The sequence below is a fragment of the Salmo trutta genome, chromosome 23, assembly GCF_901001165.1.
Source record: "Salmo trutta chromosome 23, fSalTru1.1, whole genome shotgun sequence".
In the NCBI taxonomy this organism is placed as follows: Eukaryota; Metazoa; Chordata; class Actinopteri; order Salmoniformes; family Salmonidae; genus Salmo; species Salmo trutta.
This window is the reverse complement of record NC_042979.1, coordinates 1,760,126-1,774,655: the sequence shown is the minus strand read 5'-3', so window position 1 is coordinate 1,774,655 and position 14,530 is coordinate 1,760,126. Positions and strand designations below refer to the sequence as shown.

The 14,530-nt window shown below is 44.6% G+C and overlaps 1 protein-coding gene across 1 annotated transcript in view; it reads right to left on the bottom strand.

Annotated features, from left to right (window-relative positions):
• Positions 1-14,530, bottom strand: part of LOC115159080 (neurogenic locus notch homolog protein 1) — a 76,918-nt gene that overhangs the window by 53,563 nt on the left and 8,825 nt on the right. Inside the window, exon 3 of the mRNA XM_029708456.1 lies at positions 2,217-2,479. Coding sequence (XP_029564316.1) covers positions 2,217-2,479 — 263 coding nt within the window. The remainder of the gene's footprint in view (positions 1-2,216; positions 2,480-14,530) is intronic.

Here is a 14,530-nt window from a genome sequence, read left to right as displayed (position 1 = left end):
ATCCACCCGAAAATACAGAACAAATATTACAACAAATACTATGGTTAAACTCAAATATACTAATTGATTTAAAAAAAATCATTATTAATTAAAAAAAAATTATAAACGGTATAATCTTTGTAAACAATATCATAAATAGGACTGATGGAGTTCTCACACATGTACCTAACAAAAATATATGCATTCCCTTCTCAGCATCAACATAACTCTATCCTGTTAAGTGTTTTCAGGTATGTCGGTCGAGCCCACTAATGAGTGCTTTTTTCCTTTGAAATGGGGTCTGTTTGAATAGACTAACATTAACAGCTTTGTATGAGTAAAAACAAAAACATGGCATGCTTGCTCCATCCCGGTGGCACATTGGACTACTTCCGTTGGATATGAGGACAGAAGAGGTATAGGTTTGAATCTCATTGACGGCATGTCACAAAAGAATTGTGTGCATGATTAATGTCTAAGCAAAAATAATTTACACGTGTCATATCTGTGCTTGGAATTCAAAACAACCCAAACTAAGCTAGCAGTATTATTAAAAGTCTTATTGAAACATTCAGTGGAAGTTAGGGAAGTTATTTAAAAACCTACAAATAACCATTCTCAGAATGTTAATAAAACATCCCAGGAAAAAATATTTTCAGAACCTCCCTGCAACTTAAAAATGTAGGCTCCTAGAACAGGAGAAATGTTCACTGCCCATCTCAGAACGTTAAAAAAAATGTATCTGTTTTACCTGTCAAGAAGCTTATGGCTTCGTTCCCAGAACCAATGGAAAACCCAAAACTTACATTCCAACAAACTCCAAGGAACCAAATGTGCCAGCTGGGTGCACTCCAACGACGAGCATCAAATTACTCCAGAGGGAATAATCAAGTTGTGAATTCAATACCATGAGACCTGACCAGGAAAATGTTCTGGCCCCTAACACAGCGTCTTAAAACCTTGTCTGTCCTGGCTAGTGCTAGCAGTAATGCTGCAACCTACGGCACGCGTCTATAGTGTCGGCATTAGTTCGAACCCAGCCTATTGCCCTTTGAAACAACCTACACTACATGACCAAAAGTATGTAGACACCTGCTCGTCAAACATCTCATTCCAAACTCCTGGGCATTAACAAGGAGCTGGTCCCCCCATTGCTGCTATAACAGCCTTCAATCTTCTGGGAAGGCTTTCCACTAGATGTTGGAACATGGCTGCGGGGACTTGCTTTCATTCAGCCACAAGAGCATTAGTGAAGTCAGGCATTCATGTTGGGCGATTAGGCCTGGGTCGCAGTCGGCGTTCCAATTCATCCCAAAGGTGTTCGATGGGTTTGGGGTAAGGGCTCAATGCAGGCCAGTTAAGTTCTTCCAAACTGATCTCGACCAACCATTTCTGTATGAATCTCGCTTTGTGCACGGGGGCATTGTCATGCTGTAACAGGAGGGGGCCTTCCCGAAATTGCTGCCAAAAAAAAAGGTTGAATCACAGAATCGTCAAGAATGTCATTGTATGCTGTGGCGTTAAGATTTCCCTTCACTGGAACTAAGGGGCCTAGCCTGAAGCATGAAAAAGAGCCCCAGACCATTAATCTTCCTCCACCAAACTTTACAGTTGGCACTACGCAGTCAGGAAGGTAGCGTTTTCCTGGCATCTCCCAATCCCAGATTTGTCTGTCAGACTGCCAGATTGTGACGCGTTTCATCACTCCAGAGAACGTGTTTCAACTGCTCCAGAGTCCAATGGCGGCAAGCTTTACAACACTCCAGCCGATGCTTGGCATTGCGCATGGGGATCTTAGGCTTGTGTGTGGCTGCTCGGCCATTGAAATCCATTTTATGACTTTCCCGACAAACAGTTGCTGACGTTGCTTCCAGAGGCAGTTTGGAACTCAGTAGTGAGTGTTGCAACCGAGGACAGATGATTTTTTTGACGCTTCAGCACTCAGCGGTCCCGTTCTGTGAGCTTGTGTGGCCTACCACTTCGCAGCTGAGCCGTTGTTTCTCCTAGACGTTTCCACTTCACAATAACAGCATTTGCAGTTGACCGGGGCAGCTCGAGCAGGGCAGAAATTTGACGAACTGGCTGTGGCTGAAATAGCCAAATCCACAAATTTAAAGGGGTGTCCACATACACTATATATACAAAAGTATTTCTATCTTTCCCTACTGTCACCGTGTCCCAGTATCTGTTCACTAAAATCAGAAAGTACCTTAAAAATATACATCTTAATATCTTACCTGACCATCCGGGCGGGCAGCGGCAGCGGTAGTCGGAGAGAGTGATCAGGTCACAAGTCCCTCCATTGCGACAGGGCGAGCTCATGCAGGCATGGTTGGTAGGCGTCAGGCACAGCTGGTCGGAGAAGCCCAGTCGACATTTGCAATGGAACTCAAAAGTGTTGCCGTGGGATACGGCGCGGCACTCTCCCCCATTGCGGCATGGTGAGGGGTTGCAGGGGTTGGAGTACTGGCAGCGGCTACCCACGTAGTCACTTGTACACCTGGAGAGAAAGGAGACCAGTGACAGAGGCGGTCGAAACAAGTGGACAGCAGTCTAAAACTGTCTAAAGCAGTTACAAATGGTATAAAGCAGTGGAACCATTTCTTTTATGTAGAGAATATGAGGATAGGATATGATGGAATTCCATTGCAGTTTCTCTTGCAGTACAATAGAATTGTATCTCCCCAAACGCTATATCAACACATGAAACTAACGAGCCAGGAGTGGAGGGAAGCAAGAGGATGGGTGTGGATAGTGGCCCTATCAGTTTCCCGCTCAACAGAGGCCCACCGGAGCCCTGCAAGGGAGGGAGGGATGGAGCGAGAGCCAGGCCAGGGTGGACTGTTTTCCTAGTGTGTCTCCCTGGATTAAATGTCCCTCAGAACTTTGAAAACACACTCTGCTGGGACAACAGACGCCACCAAAAACAGGCTTTGGGGACAGTCTCGCTGTGCCATCCCGTTCCCAGCTACCTTTTCTAACCCAGGCTGTCCACCCTCATCCCGTCATGACCCTAGAGATCAAGGGGCCCTGATCGGCCCAGCTGCCCAGACACGGAGCACCACATTAAGGCTACTAAGCCCCTCTGTGCCCCTCCACACTCCCACCACAGACACACAGCAACAGTCTCCTAGTCCAACCCCCCCCCCCCGCCCACACACACACACACACACACATCACATCATGAGACACCCTCTTTATTCCCAGAAAGACCCTCACCCCCATCCAAACCCTGGCAGCAGATGTGGTTGGCAGGGGGAAACTAGTCTGACTAGGCATCACTGTAATAATCTAGCGTTTATACTAAGAGATCTAGACAATCTCTGTGTGTGTGTGTGAGGGAGAGAGATAGAGAGAGTAAGTGTGTCTATGCATGTCAGAGAGGGCATCTGTTGTCCTCGTAGAATCTCCACAGGGAGCAGGTGCGCATGTTAATGAAGGCAGCTGTTAGGCACACCTCTTCCCCCTCTCCCCTCCTCTCTGTCCTCTAGAGGGGGATGCTGTCCTCTAGATGGCGGACGCATTTTCTCACAAAAGGAGGTCTCCTTGCAGTACGCACAAAAGCAACATATAATTCCTTGCACAACTGTGGGGGCAGTGTTGTGTAGGCAATTAAGCTGAATTTTACCACCAAACTCACTTGGTTCCTTGATCTGATCTTTATAGGATATGTATTGATAACCAAATATAATCTCTGGGACTGCTCAAATAATAAACCAAACAACATTGTAGCCTTATTACAATTCACCCCAAAGAGGTATTTTGTTTAGAAGTATAACTACACAATTCCAGGCTATATTCAAATGGTAATTCAAATGGTAATGCTTTTCTCTGTGACCAAACATGATGACATTCTATGTTTAGCTTATATCCAACTGGGATAATGTTGTAGGTTACACTGGTAAGTATAATCATTTTTGCCAGGGCATATTATTTAATTATAAATCAAATTATTTCACATGTGGGAAGCTAAAAGGCGAGGTTGCGTGCTGTTTTTAGCCAGCTAGCTAGTAAGCTGCTAGAGGAGTAGCCTACAGCCTACACTCCTGGGCTACAATCACCTATCCGGATCCGTTTTACTGCCGATGCGGAGCCCCATCGGGCCTTCACAACTGGACTACCGACATTATCTGCCCGAGGGAGTTATCCAACTGGCCCCTCCATCGCGACGTAACCTGAACGCCCATCTGCGGCCAGCTAATCGTTAGCGGTCTTATCGGCTGCTATCTGAATAGGTCTATCGGACAATTTTCTTGGGCCACTATAACTATAACTATTTTGCCAATTGGATTGGTCCCCTCTACCACACGGAACCCCACTAATCTACCGACGGAAACGCACGAGGTGGCTAATAACAGACCATCTTCTGCCAACTTACTACCCATGTCCCGGCTAGCTGTCTGAATCGCTGTGACCGCAACCGACCTCACTACTCACTGGACCCTTTTGATTATTTGGCTAAGCATGCCTCTCCTTAATGTCAACATACCTTGTCCATTGCTGTTCTGGTTAGTGTTTATTGGCTTATTTCACTGTAGAGCCTCTAGCCCTGCTCATTATATCTTATCCAACCTCTCAGTTCCACCACCCACACATGCGATGACATTACCTGGTTTCAATGATGTTTCTAGAGACAATATCTCTCATCATCACTCAATGCCTAGGTTTACCTCCACTGTATTCACATCCTACCATATCTTTGTCTGTACATTATACCTTGAAGCTATTTTATCGCCCCCAGAAACCTGCTCCTTTTACTCTCTGTTCCAGACATCCTAGACGACCAATTCTCATAGCTTTTAGCCGTATTCTTATCCTACTCCTCCTCTGTTCCTCTGGTGATGTAGAGGTGAATCCAGGCCCTACAATGCCTAGCTCCACTCCTATTCCCCATGCGCTCTCTTTTGGTGACTTCTGTAACCGTAATAGCCTTGGTTTCATGCATGTTAACATTAGAAGCCTCTTCCCTAAGTTTGTTTTATTCACTGCTTTAGCACACTCTTCCAACCCGGATGTCCTAGCCGTGTCTGAATCCTGGCTTAGGAAGACCACCATAAACTCTGAAATCTCCATCCTTAACTACAACATTTTCAGACAAGATAGAATGGCCAAAGGGGGCGGTGTTGCAATCTACTGCGAAGATAGCCTGCAGAGTTCTGTCCTACTATCCAGGTCTGTACCCAAACAATTTGAACTTCTACTTTTAAAAATCCACCTCTCTAAAAACAAGTCTCTCCCCGTTGCCGCCTGCTATAGACCACCCTCTGCCCCCAGCTGTGCTCTGGACACCATATGTGAACTGATTGCCCCCCATCTATCTTCAGGGCTTGTGCTGTTAGGTGACCTAAACTGGGACATTCTTAACACCCCAGCCATCCTACAATCTAAGCTTGATGCCCTCAACCTCACACAAATTATCAATGAACCTACCAGGTACCACCCCAAAGCGGTAAACACGGGCACCCTCATAGATATCATCCTAACCAACTTGCCCTCTAAATACACCTCTGCTGTTTTCAACCAAGTTCTCAGCGATCACTGCCTCATTGCCTGCATCCGTAATGGGTCAGCGGTAAACGACCTCCACTCATCACTGTCAAACGCTCCCTGAAACACTTCAGCAAGCAGGCCTTTCTAATCGACCTGGCCCGGGTATCCTGGAAGGATATTGACCTCATCCCTTCAGTAGAGGATGCCTGGTTATTTTTTTTAAATGCCTTCCTCACCATCTTAAATAAGCATGCCCCATTCAAAAAATTTAGAACCAGGAACAGATATAGCCCTTGGTTCTCTCCAGACCTGACTGCCCTTAACCAACACAAAAACATCCTGTGGCGTTCTGCATTAGCATCGAACAGCCCCCGTGATATGCAACTTTTCAGGGAAGTTAGAAACCAATTTACACAGGCAGTTAGAAAAGCCAAGACTAGCTTTTTCAAGCAGAAATTTGCTTCCTGCAACACAAACTCAAAAAAGTTCTGGGACACTGTAAAGTCCTTGGAGAATAAGAGCACCTCCTCCCAGCTGCCCACTGCACTGAGGATATGAAACTCTGTCACCACCAATAAATCGACTTTTATTGAGAATTTCAATAAGCATTTTTCTATGGCTGGCCATGCTTTCCACCTGGCTACCGCTACCCCGGTCAACAGCACTGCACCCCCCACAGCAACTCACCCAAGCCTTCCCCATTTCTCCTTCTCCAAAATCCAGTCAGCTGATGTTCTGAAAGAGCTGCAAAATCTGGACCCCTACAAATCAGCCGGGCTAGACAATTTGAACCCTTTCTTTCTAAAATGATCTGCCGAAATTGTTGCAACCCCTATTACTAGCCTGTTCAACCTCTCGTGTCGTCTGAGATTCCCAAAGATTGGAAAGCAACTGCGGTCATCCCCCTCTTCAAAGGGGGTGACACTCTTCACCCAAACTGCTACAGACTGCTATATCTATCCTACCGTGCCTCTCTAAAGTCTTCAAAAGCCAAGTCAACAAACAGATTACCGACCATTTCGAATCCCACCGCACCTTCTCCAACATGCAATCTGGTTTCAGAGCTGGTCATGGGTGCACCTCAGCCAAGCTCAAGGTCCTAAACGATATCTTAACCGCCATCGATAAGAAACAATACTGTGCAGCCGTATTCATTGACCTGGCCAAGGCTTTCGACTCTGTCAATCACAACATTCTCATCGGCAGACTCAACAGCCTTGGTTCTCAAATGATTGCCTCGCCTGGTTCACCAACTAATTCTCTGATAGAGTTCAGTGTGTCAAATCGGAGGGCCTGTGGTCCGGGCCTCTGGCAGTCTCTATGGGGTGCCACAGGGTTCAATTCTTGGGCCAACTCTTTTATCTGTATGCATCAATGATGTCGCTCTTGCTGCTGGTGAGTCTCTGATCCACCTCTACGCAGACAACACCATTCTGTATACTTCTGGCCCTTCTTTGGACACTGTGTTAACTACCCTCCAGACGAGCTTCAATGCCATACAACTCTCCTTCCGTGGCCTCCAACTGCTCTTAAATACAAGTAAAACTAAATGCATGCTCTTCAACCGATCGCTGCCTGCACCTGCCCGCCCATCCAGCATCACTACTCTTGACGGTTCTGACTTAGAATATGTGGACAACTACAAATACCTAGGTGTCTGGTTAGACTGTAAACTCTCCTTCCAGACTCGCATCAAACATCTCCAATCCAAAGTTAAATCTAGAATTGGCTTCCTATTTCGCAACAAAGCATCTTTCACTCATGCTGCCAAACATACCCTCGTAAAACTGACCATCCTACCGATCCTCGACTTCGGCGATGTCATTTACAAAATAGCCTCCAATACCCTACTCAATAAATTGGATGCAGTGTATCACAGTGCCATCTGTTTTGTCACCAAAGCTCCATATACTACCCACCACTGCTGACCCTCGCTTCATACTCGTCGCCAAACCCACTGGCTCCAGGCCATCTACAAGACCCTGTTAAGTAAAGTTCCCCCTTATCTCAGCTCGCTGGTCACCATAGCAGCACCCACCTGTAGCACGCACTCCAGCAGGTATATTTCTCTGGTCACCCCCAAAGCCAATTCCTCCTTTGGCCGTCTCTCATTCCAGTTCTCCTCTGCCAATGACTGGAACGAACTACAAAAATCTCTAAAACTGGAAACACTTATCTCCCTCACTAGCTTTAAGCAACATCTGTCAGAGCAGCTCACAGATTACTGCACCTGTACATAGCCCATCTATAATTTAGCCCAAACAACTACCGCTTCCCCTACTGTATTTATTTATCTTGCTTTACCGGAGTCACCCTTTCACCTAGTATTGTCACGTTAGCAGAATTTTCACTTTGATACCGATACCAGGTTTAGTATCATGATACTCAATACCAAAACAATACCGCATAATTTTTTTGTTGTTGAAAAGGACAGATTTTTCCCAGTTTTTTTGTGTGGTTACCCTTTAATTCAAGTATGCATGCAGCTAGCACTTTTTTTTCATTAGCCTTTCCAACTACAATTTGACGGTTATCATTAGCATCGCTAACAGCTACACAAAGTTGTAGACATACACGCACCGCACACACAGTCAGGGGCATTCCCGTGCCATTACCGCTTCAGAAAGAAGCAGGGAATAGGAATCATTGATGCAATCTGTTCATGTCTTATGATAAGCTTGGGAAAATTAATTAATTTTCAAATAAGTTCAATACATTTAGGTGATTTCCAAAATGTGCAACAAATGTTTTATAGAAGAACAGAAAGTAACAAATTCGAATACCTGAGCGTTTTATTGTGTTATAGTATCGAAATAGTACTGAAGTTTCGGTGCAACACCACCGCTTACTTTCTCGAAATACTCTCACTTGTGAATCCTCTCTCTCCCTCTCAAATTCAGAATAAGCTTTACTGCCATGAAAGTGATGACCCATGATCTCTCTCACTGTCTCTCAGCCAGGGGAGAATGACTGCCCCCCTCATTTAAGCCATGGAAGTTCAAGGCCGACCGCGGTACTGTAGGCATTGTTAGCAGAAAACAGGATCCACCATTATAGTGAATGGAAAAATGGCAATCTTACGTGATGAATCTTCGTGTAAAAAAACAAAAAGACAATCACGGGACCAATAATTGCTTGTAATACACCAGATATGTAATTGAACAGATTGTTTTAAAATCCCACACAGAAGACGTTAAGGATAATTTAGTTGCTAATAGCAGCCTGCAGTACCCCGTTCTGCCTTCAACTGGAGTTACTCAATGAGAGGGGGCAGTACTGAACTAGCCTGCAACGTCACACCCTGGAGTACCTCCAACTGCGCATGTTGTCTCCATGCGACGCCATCTTAACCAACTTTATTTGGATTCAATGCGCTATTGAGTCTTCACATAGGAATGGATGGTGTAACATGATTGATGGCTTTGTCCATTCATATGGGGCGGCAGGTTGCCTAGTGGTTAGAGCGTTGGGCCAGTAACTGAAAGGTTGATGGATTGAATACCCGAGCTGACAAGGTAAAAATCTGTCATTCTGAACAAGGCGGTTAACCCACTGTTCCCCGGTAGGCCGTCATTATAAATAAGAATTTGTTCTTAACTGACTAGCCTAGTTAAATAAAGGTTCAATTTAAAAATGTAGCATCCTACATCCTGATATTACCAGATTGGGACGACTAGATGGTGCTGTTTAAAATCATCCTAAAGTATCTCCAAATTAAATTATGTAACTCAACGATATTAATTATAAATTTGGAAATGGAGCTTGAAAAAACATAATATAGGTACCACTGACTTGCTTTGGATTTGTTCCACATAAAAAGTTAGCATTTGAAACAGTGGCTAGGTAAGCAAAACCAATGTGACATTTTGTAATTTCAGTGAACTATCCCTTTAACATGGGGGGGTGGTACCTATATTAGTATTTTCACGCTCCATTTCCAAATCATTTATAATTAATATCATTAAGTTCAGACAGACTCCATCAGAGACCTGACAGAGAGACACCATCGACACTATCAGAACCTGGTAATATCAGGATGTAGGATGGGACATAAATCTAGCAATTTCAATGACTAATATCTCTGAACAGGGAAAAAACCATCACCAAATTCACTGAGAATGCATTACATGGGATGAAGACAAACTACTCAGAGCTGCAGCTCCGTACTACTCCATACATAGAACTAATACTGTATATACTGTATACTCGTTGGGTTAGGATTGGCGTGGGTGGCTTTTGACCGTTTCTTTGGATTCCTCATGTCTAACTCGGCTTAATTTCTCAGAGATCAAATTATATTCCAACATAATGTTGCAGGAATGCTAATCTTATCTCTTTTTAACTACAGAAATGTTTTCAGAACAAAATGGTGGGTATTATGGTTTGCTGAAATGACATGGAATGACCCCAACTGTTTATGTGGAATTACCTAAGGTAGCTAGATTGTCTTGGGAAAAGTGTGCCCTAGTTTCAGTGTGTGGTTTGATTGATGTGATGGTGCTGAGTTCCATCAGAGGTGGGCAGGTGTCAGCAGCAGAAATGTCAAAGGACATTTAGCACATCATCTTATTTTGAGGAATTTACAAATGACTCAAGTCATTCTAGATAAAGTGATCCAGAGATTGGGCCCATGACACATATGGCAGTTATGAGGTGGAGTTTGACTCAAATATACTGGGATAGATTTCAGACAGACTCTGTCAGAGACCTGACAGGTCAAAGGTTTAGAGAGAGTTATAATGGACCGTGATGGGGCTTAGCCTGGTCCAGATATGCATACTTCAGTTCAGCTAAATTAATAGAACATATTCCCATTTAAGTCAATGTTTTATGATGGATCAACTGGTGGCAAAATTCTATATAGGTTGGTTTAGAGGACCAAGCTAAAACGCATCTGGATCAAACTATTAGGGATTAGGTTTGGGTTTAGAACAGGACATGGTTTTACTGACTTGTTTACGCTGCTCCTTCCTGCAGGATTGCCTCACCTCCTCGAAAACAGGAAGTACTTTTTTTTGGGGGGGGGGGGGGGGGGGGGTCACCCATGTATTCTGTCCTCCACCTCAGGTTCCAAGAATAGCTCTTTTACTTGAAGCCTTTCGACATGGATCATCCCCAAAACAGAACGCTCACCTTATGGCTTCACATCCTTCCCTCCACTTCTATCGATATTAGTTTGGTCTGAGGGAGTTTTGTCTGACAAGGAGTTTGGTCTAAATGAAGCACACCTGGTGCCTCATTTATAAAACTGTGTGGAGGATTCACGTCAAAAGGTGGTGTACGGACGGAACACAGACGGTGCTTATGCACAAAAATATTCTGATTCATAACACAGTGCGCACGCACGTCCCACGCCGGTTTCTCTTTATAAATCACATTCAACTCGAAATTTGGCGCACGTGAGCAAGTGTCTTGTCCCACCTTTTTAATGCTCATAGTTGCCTATAACTAGTCAGTGAAACACCCCTAATTAATATTCATCCATACTGACTGCATAACGACAATGACGGCAAATCCCAACAGGAAGACTGAAAAAATAAAAGGAAGTTCTTGTAGGGGAGGTTGAAGCAAGAAAAAATATATTGTTTGGTGGACACAGTGTGGGCATTACAATTCCAAAAAGGCATTAGAGTGGCAGCATGTGGCGGACGCTGTGAATGCTGCTGGCTCAGAAGGTCGGACCCTCTCAGAAATAAAAAAAGAAATGGTCTGACAAAAGTGGAGGCCAAAAGGTGCATAGCCTTACACAGACAGTGTTTGTGCCACGGGCGGGGGAAAGGGGACACCGGAGCTCAACCCCCTTGATGAGCGACTTGCAGGTATTATTTGGGGAATCCCTTCTGAGTGGAGTAGTGAAGGAGGTGGAGGGGGACACGGACATGCAGACGCACCGGATTATCCAGGTATGTAATTAGTGTTCCCTCGTTTGAAAAGAGTAAACCAAATGCATTCAAGTTGTTTAAACAATTATTTAGACAAACAATTGGTGATATTTTCTATTGTTTTTAGTCACTGCATGTTCCAGCGGGGTTGGTGGTGCTGCAGCTGAGAAGGAGCTGGGTGCACCCAGCCCCGGCGTCTCCACTGCACCTCGTGCGTCACAACCCTCCAATCGGCCGTGTCCTCACAGATGCAGTCATGCAAACGCAAAGAGACACCATCGACGCTATTAACAAGGTTGCCAAGGAGTTGAAGTGGGACAGGCGCGGCTTGGTTTCTGCGCGTGCTTCTCTGTAAATCTGGGCCCTCTACAGCACAGAGATCCAAGAGAACAGCGCTTGGTAATCGGAACCGGCTCATAAGCCACTCATCATTGGCCAGTAAATCTTGCTGGTCTCTGAAAATTCGCTCTCTCCGAATTCTTCCATTTGCCAAATCTTCCAACATTGCATGCCTTTTTATACCCACCCGTTTGATTGTCAAAGCTACCCAATTGCGTAACACCTTCAGGTATGGTAATTACCCTGAGTGTAACTGACAATGACAGGGCCATTATCACATTGACAGTTCTGTGCAACGAACATGTGATAACAATATATGAAACTGTGCACTTGTATCTTCCCGCCTGAGGCATCGAAAACGGCATCAGTTTAAACGTAATTTGTCCTACTGTTCACCTTATTATTTATGAGAATACATTTCATAACATGCAAGTATTGTTTAATAATTACAGATTCAATTAAATATGATTCGATTAAACTCTAAAACATATTTGAGGGGTTCTTTTGCAAGAACAGATATCTCCGTTTGTATTTATTATCCTAAATCATGTTTTTTGTGTTGTTGTTTTTTTGTGTGCACTCCAGGGAACTCTTCATATATAATATGTGAGAAGTAATATTTCTATTTATTTTACACAATGGTATCAATTTAAAGGTGTTTCGAGTTTCATCCTTCTGCCATTGGAGTCGCAGTTTCACATTTCTCCAGTTTAGGTGTGTACGTATGGGTCAAAGTGTCCATGGAGGACAGCACATTCTCGCGTCAAGTAATTTTATTAATTTTTTTATAAATCCCAAAGTTTTTTTTAGAAAGTGGCGTACACCTTTTGTGCCTATGCAGCGTTTATGAATGAGGCCCCTGGTCACTTTCACACTACCTCCACTCAATCTCTGGAGTGACTGAGTCATTGTAGGGAACGTCAGTGGAATCTCTTTGTTTGTTCCACGTCTTCAAATGTGGTGTGCCAATTTACTGTTTGTGGCACTACATACAGACCACATCAGTGTGCCCTCATGGGAAAGACCTCAGTAGCAGGGATTCTGCAAAGTGAGCAGTTATCTCAAGACCTTGTGTGGAGGGTCATGTCAGGATGAGCCTGCAGGAAGAGGGTACCACATGAGGGAGGAGGATGTCTTCCCTGTAACGCACAGCATTGAGATTGCCTGCAATGACAACAAGCTCAGTCCGATGATACTGTGACACACCGCCCCAGACAATGACGGACCTTCCACCTCCAAATCGATCCCGCTCCAGAGTACAGGCCTCGGTGTAACGCTCATCCCTTCGACGATAAACGCGAATCCGACCATCACCCCTGGTGAGACAAAACCGGGACTCATCAGTGATGAACACTTTTGCCAGTCTTGTCTGGTCCAGCGACTGTGGGTTTGTGTCCATAGGTGACATTGTTGCCGGTGATGTCTGGTGAGGACCTGCCTTACAACAGGCCTACAAGCCCTCAGTCCAGCCTCTCTCAGCCTATTGAGGACAGTTTGAGCACTGATGGAGGGATTGTGCGTTCCTGGTGTAACTTGGGCAGTTGTTGTTGCCGTCCTGTACTAGTCCCGCAGGTGTGATGTAAGGATGTACCAATCCTGTGCATGTGTTATAACACATGGTCGGCCACTGCGAGGACGATCAGCTGTCCGTCCTGTCTCCCTGTAGCGCTGTCTTAGGCGTCTCACAGTACGGACATTGCAATTTATTGCCCCGGCCACATCTGCAGTCCTCATGCCTCCTTGCAGCATGCCTAAGGCACGTTCATGCAGATGAGCAGGGACCCTGGGCATCTTTCTTTTGGTGTTTTTCAGAGTCAGGACACTAAAGAGGCCTTTCTACTAAGTTTTCATAACTGTGACCTTAATTGCCTACCGTCTGTAAGCTGTTAGTGTCTTAACGACCGTTCCACAGGTGTATGTTCATACATTTTTTATGGTTCATTGAACAAGCATGGGAAACAGTGTTTAAACCCTTTACAATGAAGATCTGTGAAGTTATTTGGATTTTTACGAATTATCTTTGAAAGAGAGGGTGCTGAAAAAGGGACGTTTATTTTTTTGCTGAGTTTATCATGACGACATTTTGATGTTTTTGTTTGTTTTGTTCTTTGTCATAGGTTATTTTGACTGTTCATGTACACACAAAAAATTGAGGCAAGCTGAAGTCTATGCCCCTTCATTGGTCAACAGTAGAGATTCTTCAATGAAGTGTTTGTTGTCATTCAATCATTCAACTTGTTTTCCTGCACATTTTTCACTTGAGAAATACTGCACCAACATCTTCGTTAGATATAAAATTGCACGACTAAGATCTTCTCGGCAAAAACATCAAAATGAAATACAGATTTTGAGTTATCTTTGACTATTATTAGGAATTGTAAAATGGCTACGGCGTCTCAAGATGGACAAGCAGTACTATTGCTGCCTTTTCTCATTTTTCAAGCGAAGGTCTATTTATTATGGGAGTATGCAAAACCCCCTCTAAGATTGTGTTCAGAGGAACGCGTTTAGCCTCTGCGATGCTCCTCCACGATTCAAGGAATGCTGCCTGCAATGTATGCGAATGCTGCTCTTCATTTGTCCTCCTATAGGATTACTCCGTGCTCTCTGGCAAAGCTCAACTCATAGTTGAGGCTTAAGGCCATATCAGGAGCCGGCCGGTGCGTCCCAGGGTCAAGCGCCAAGCGTGTGGGCAGGTGTTGGGCTTTTATTGGCTTTTAAGTCTCAAGGGCCAGCACTCCTTTCACGACCCGAACCGTTCCCAAGTGCTGAATTTCCATTGGAGATTTACCAAGTTTTACCCCGAGCTAGAGGTTTGGGCAGGACGGATTTCTTCATCC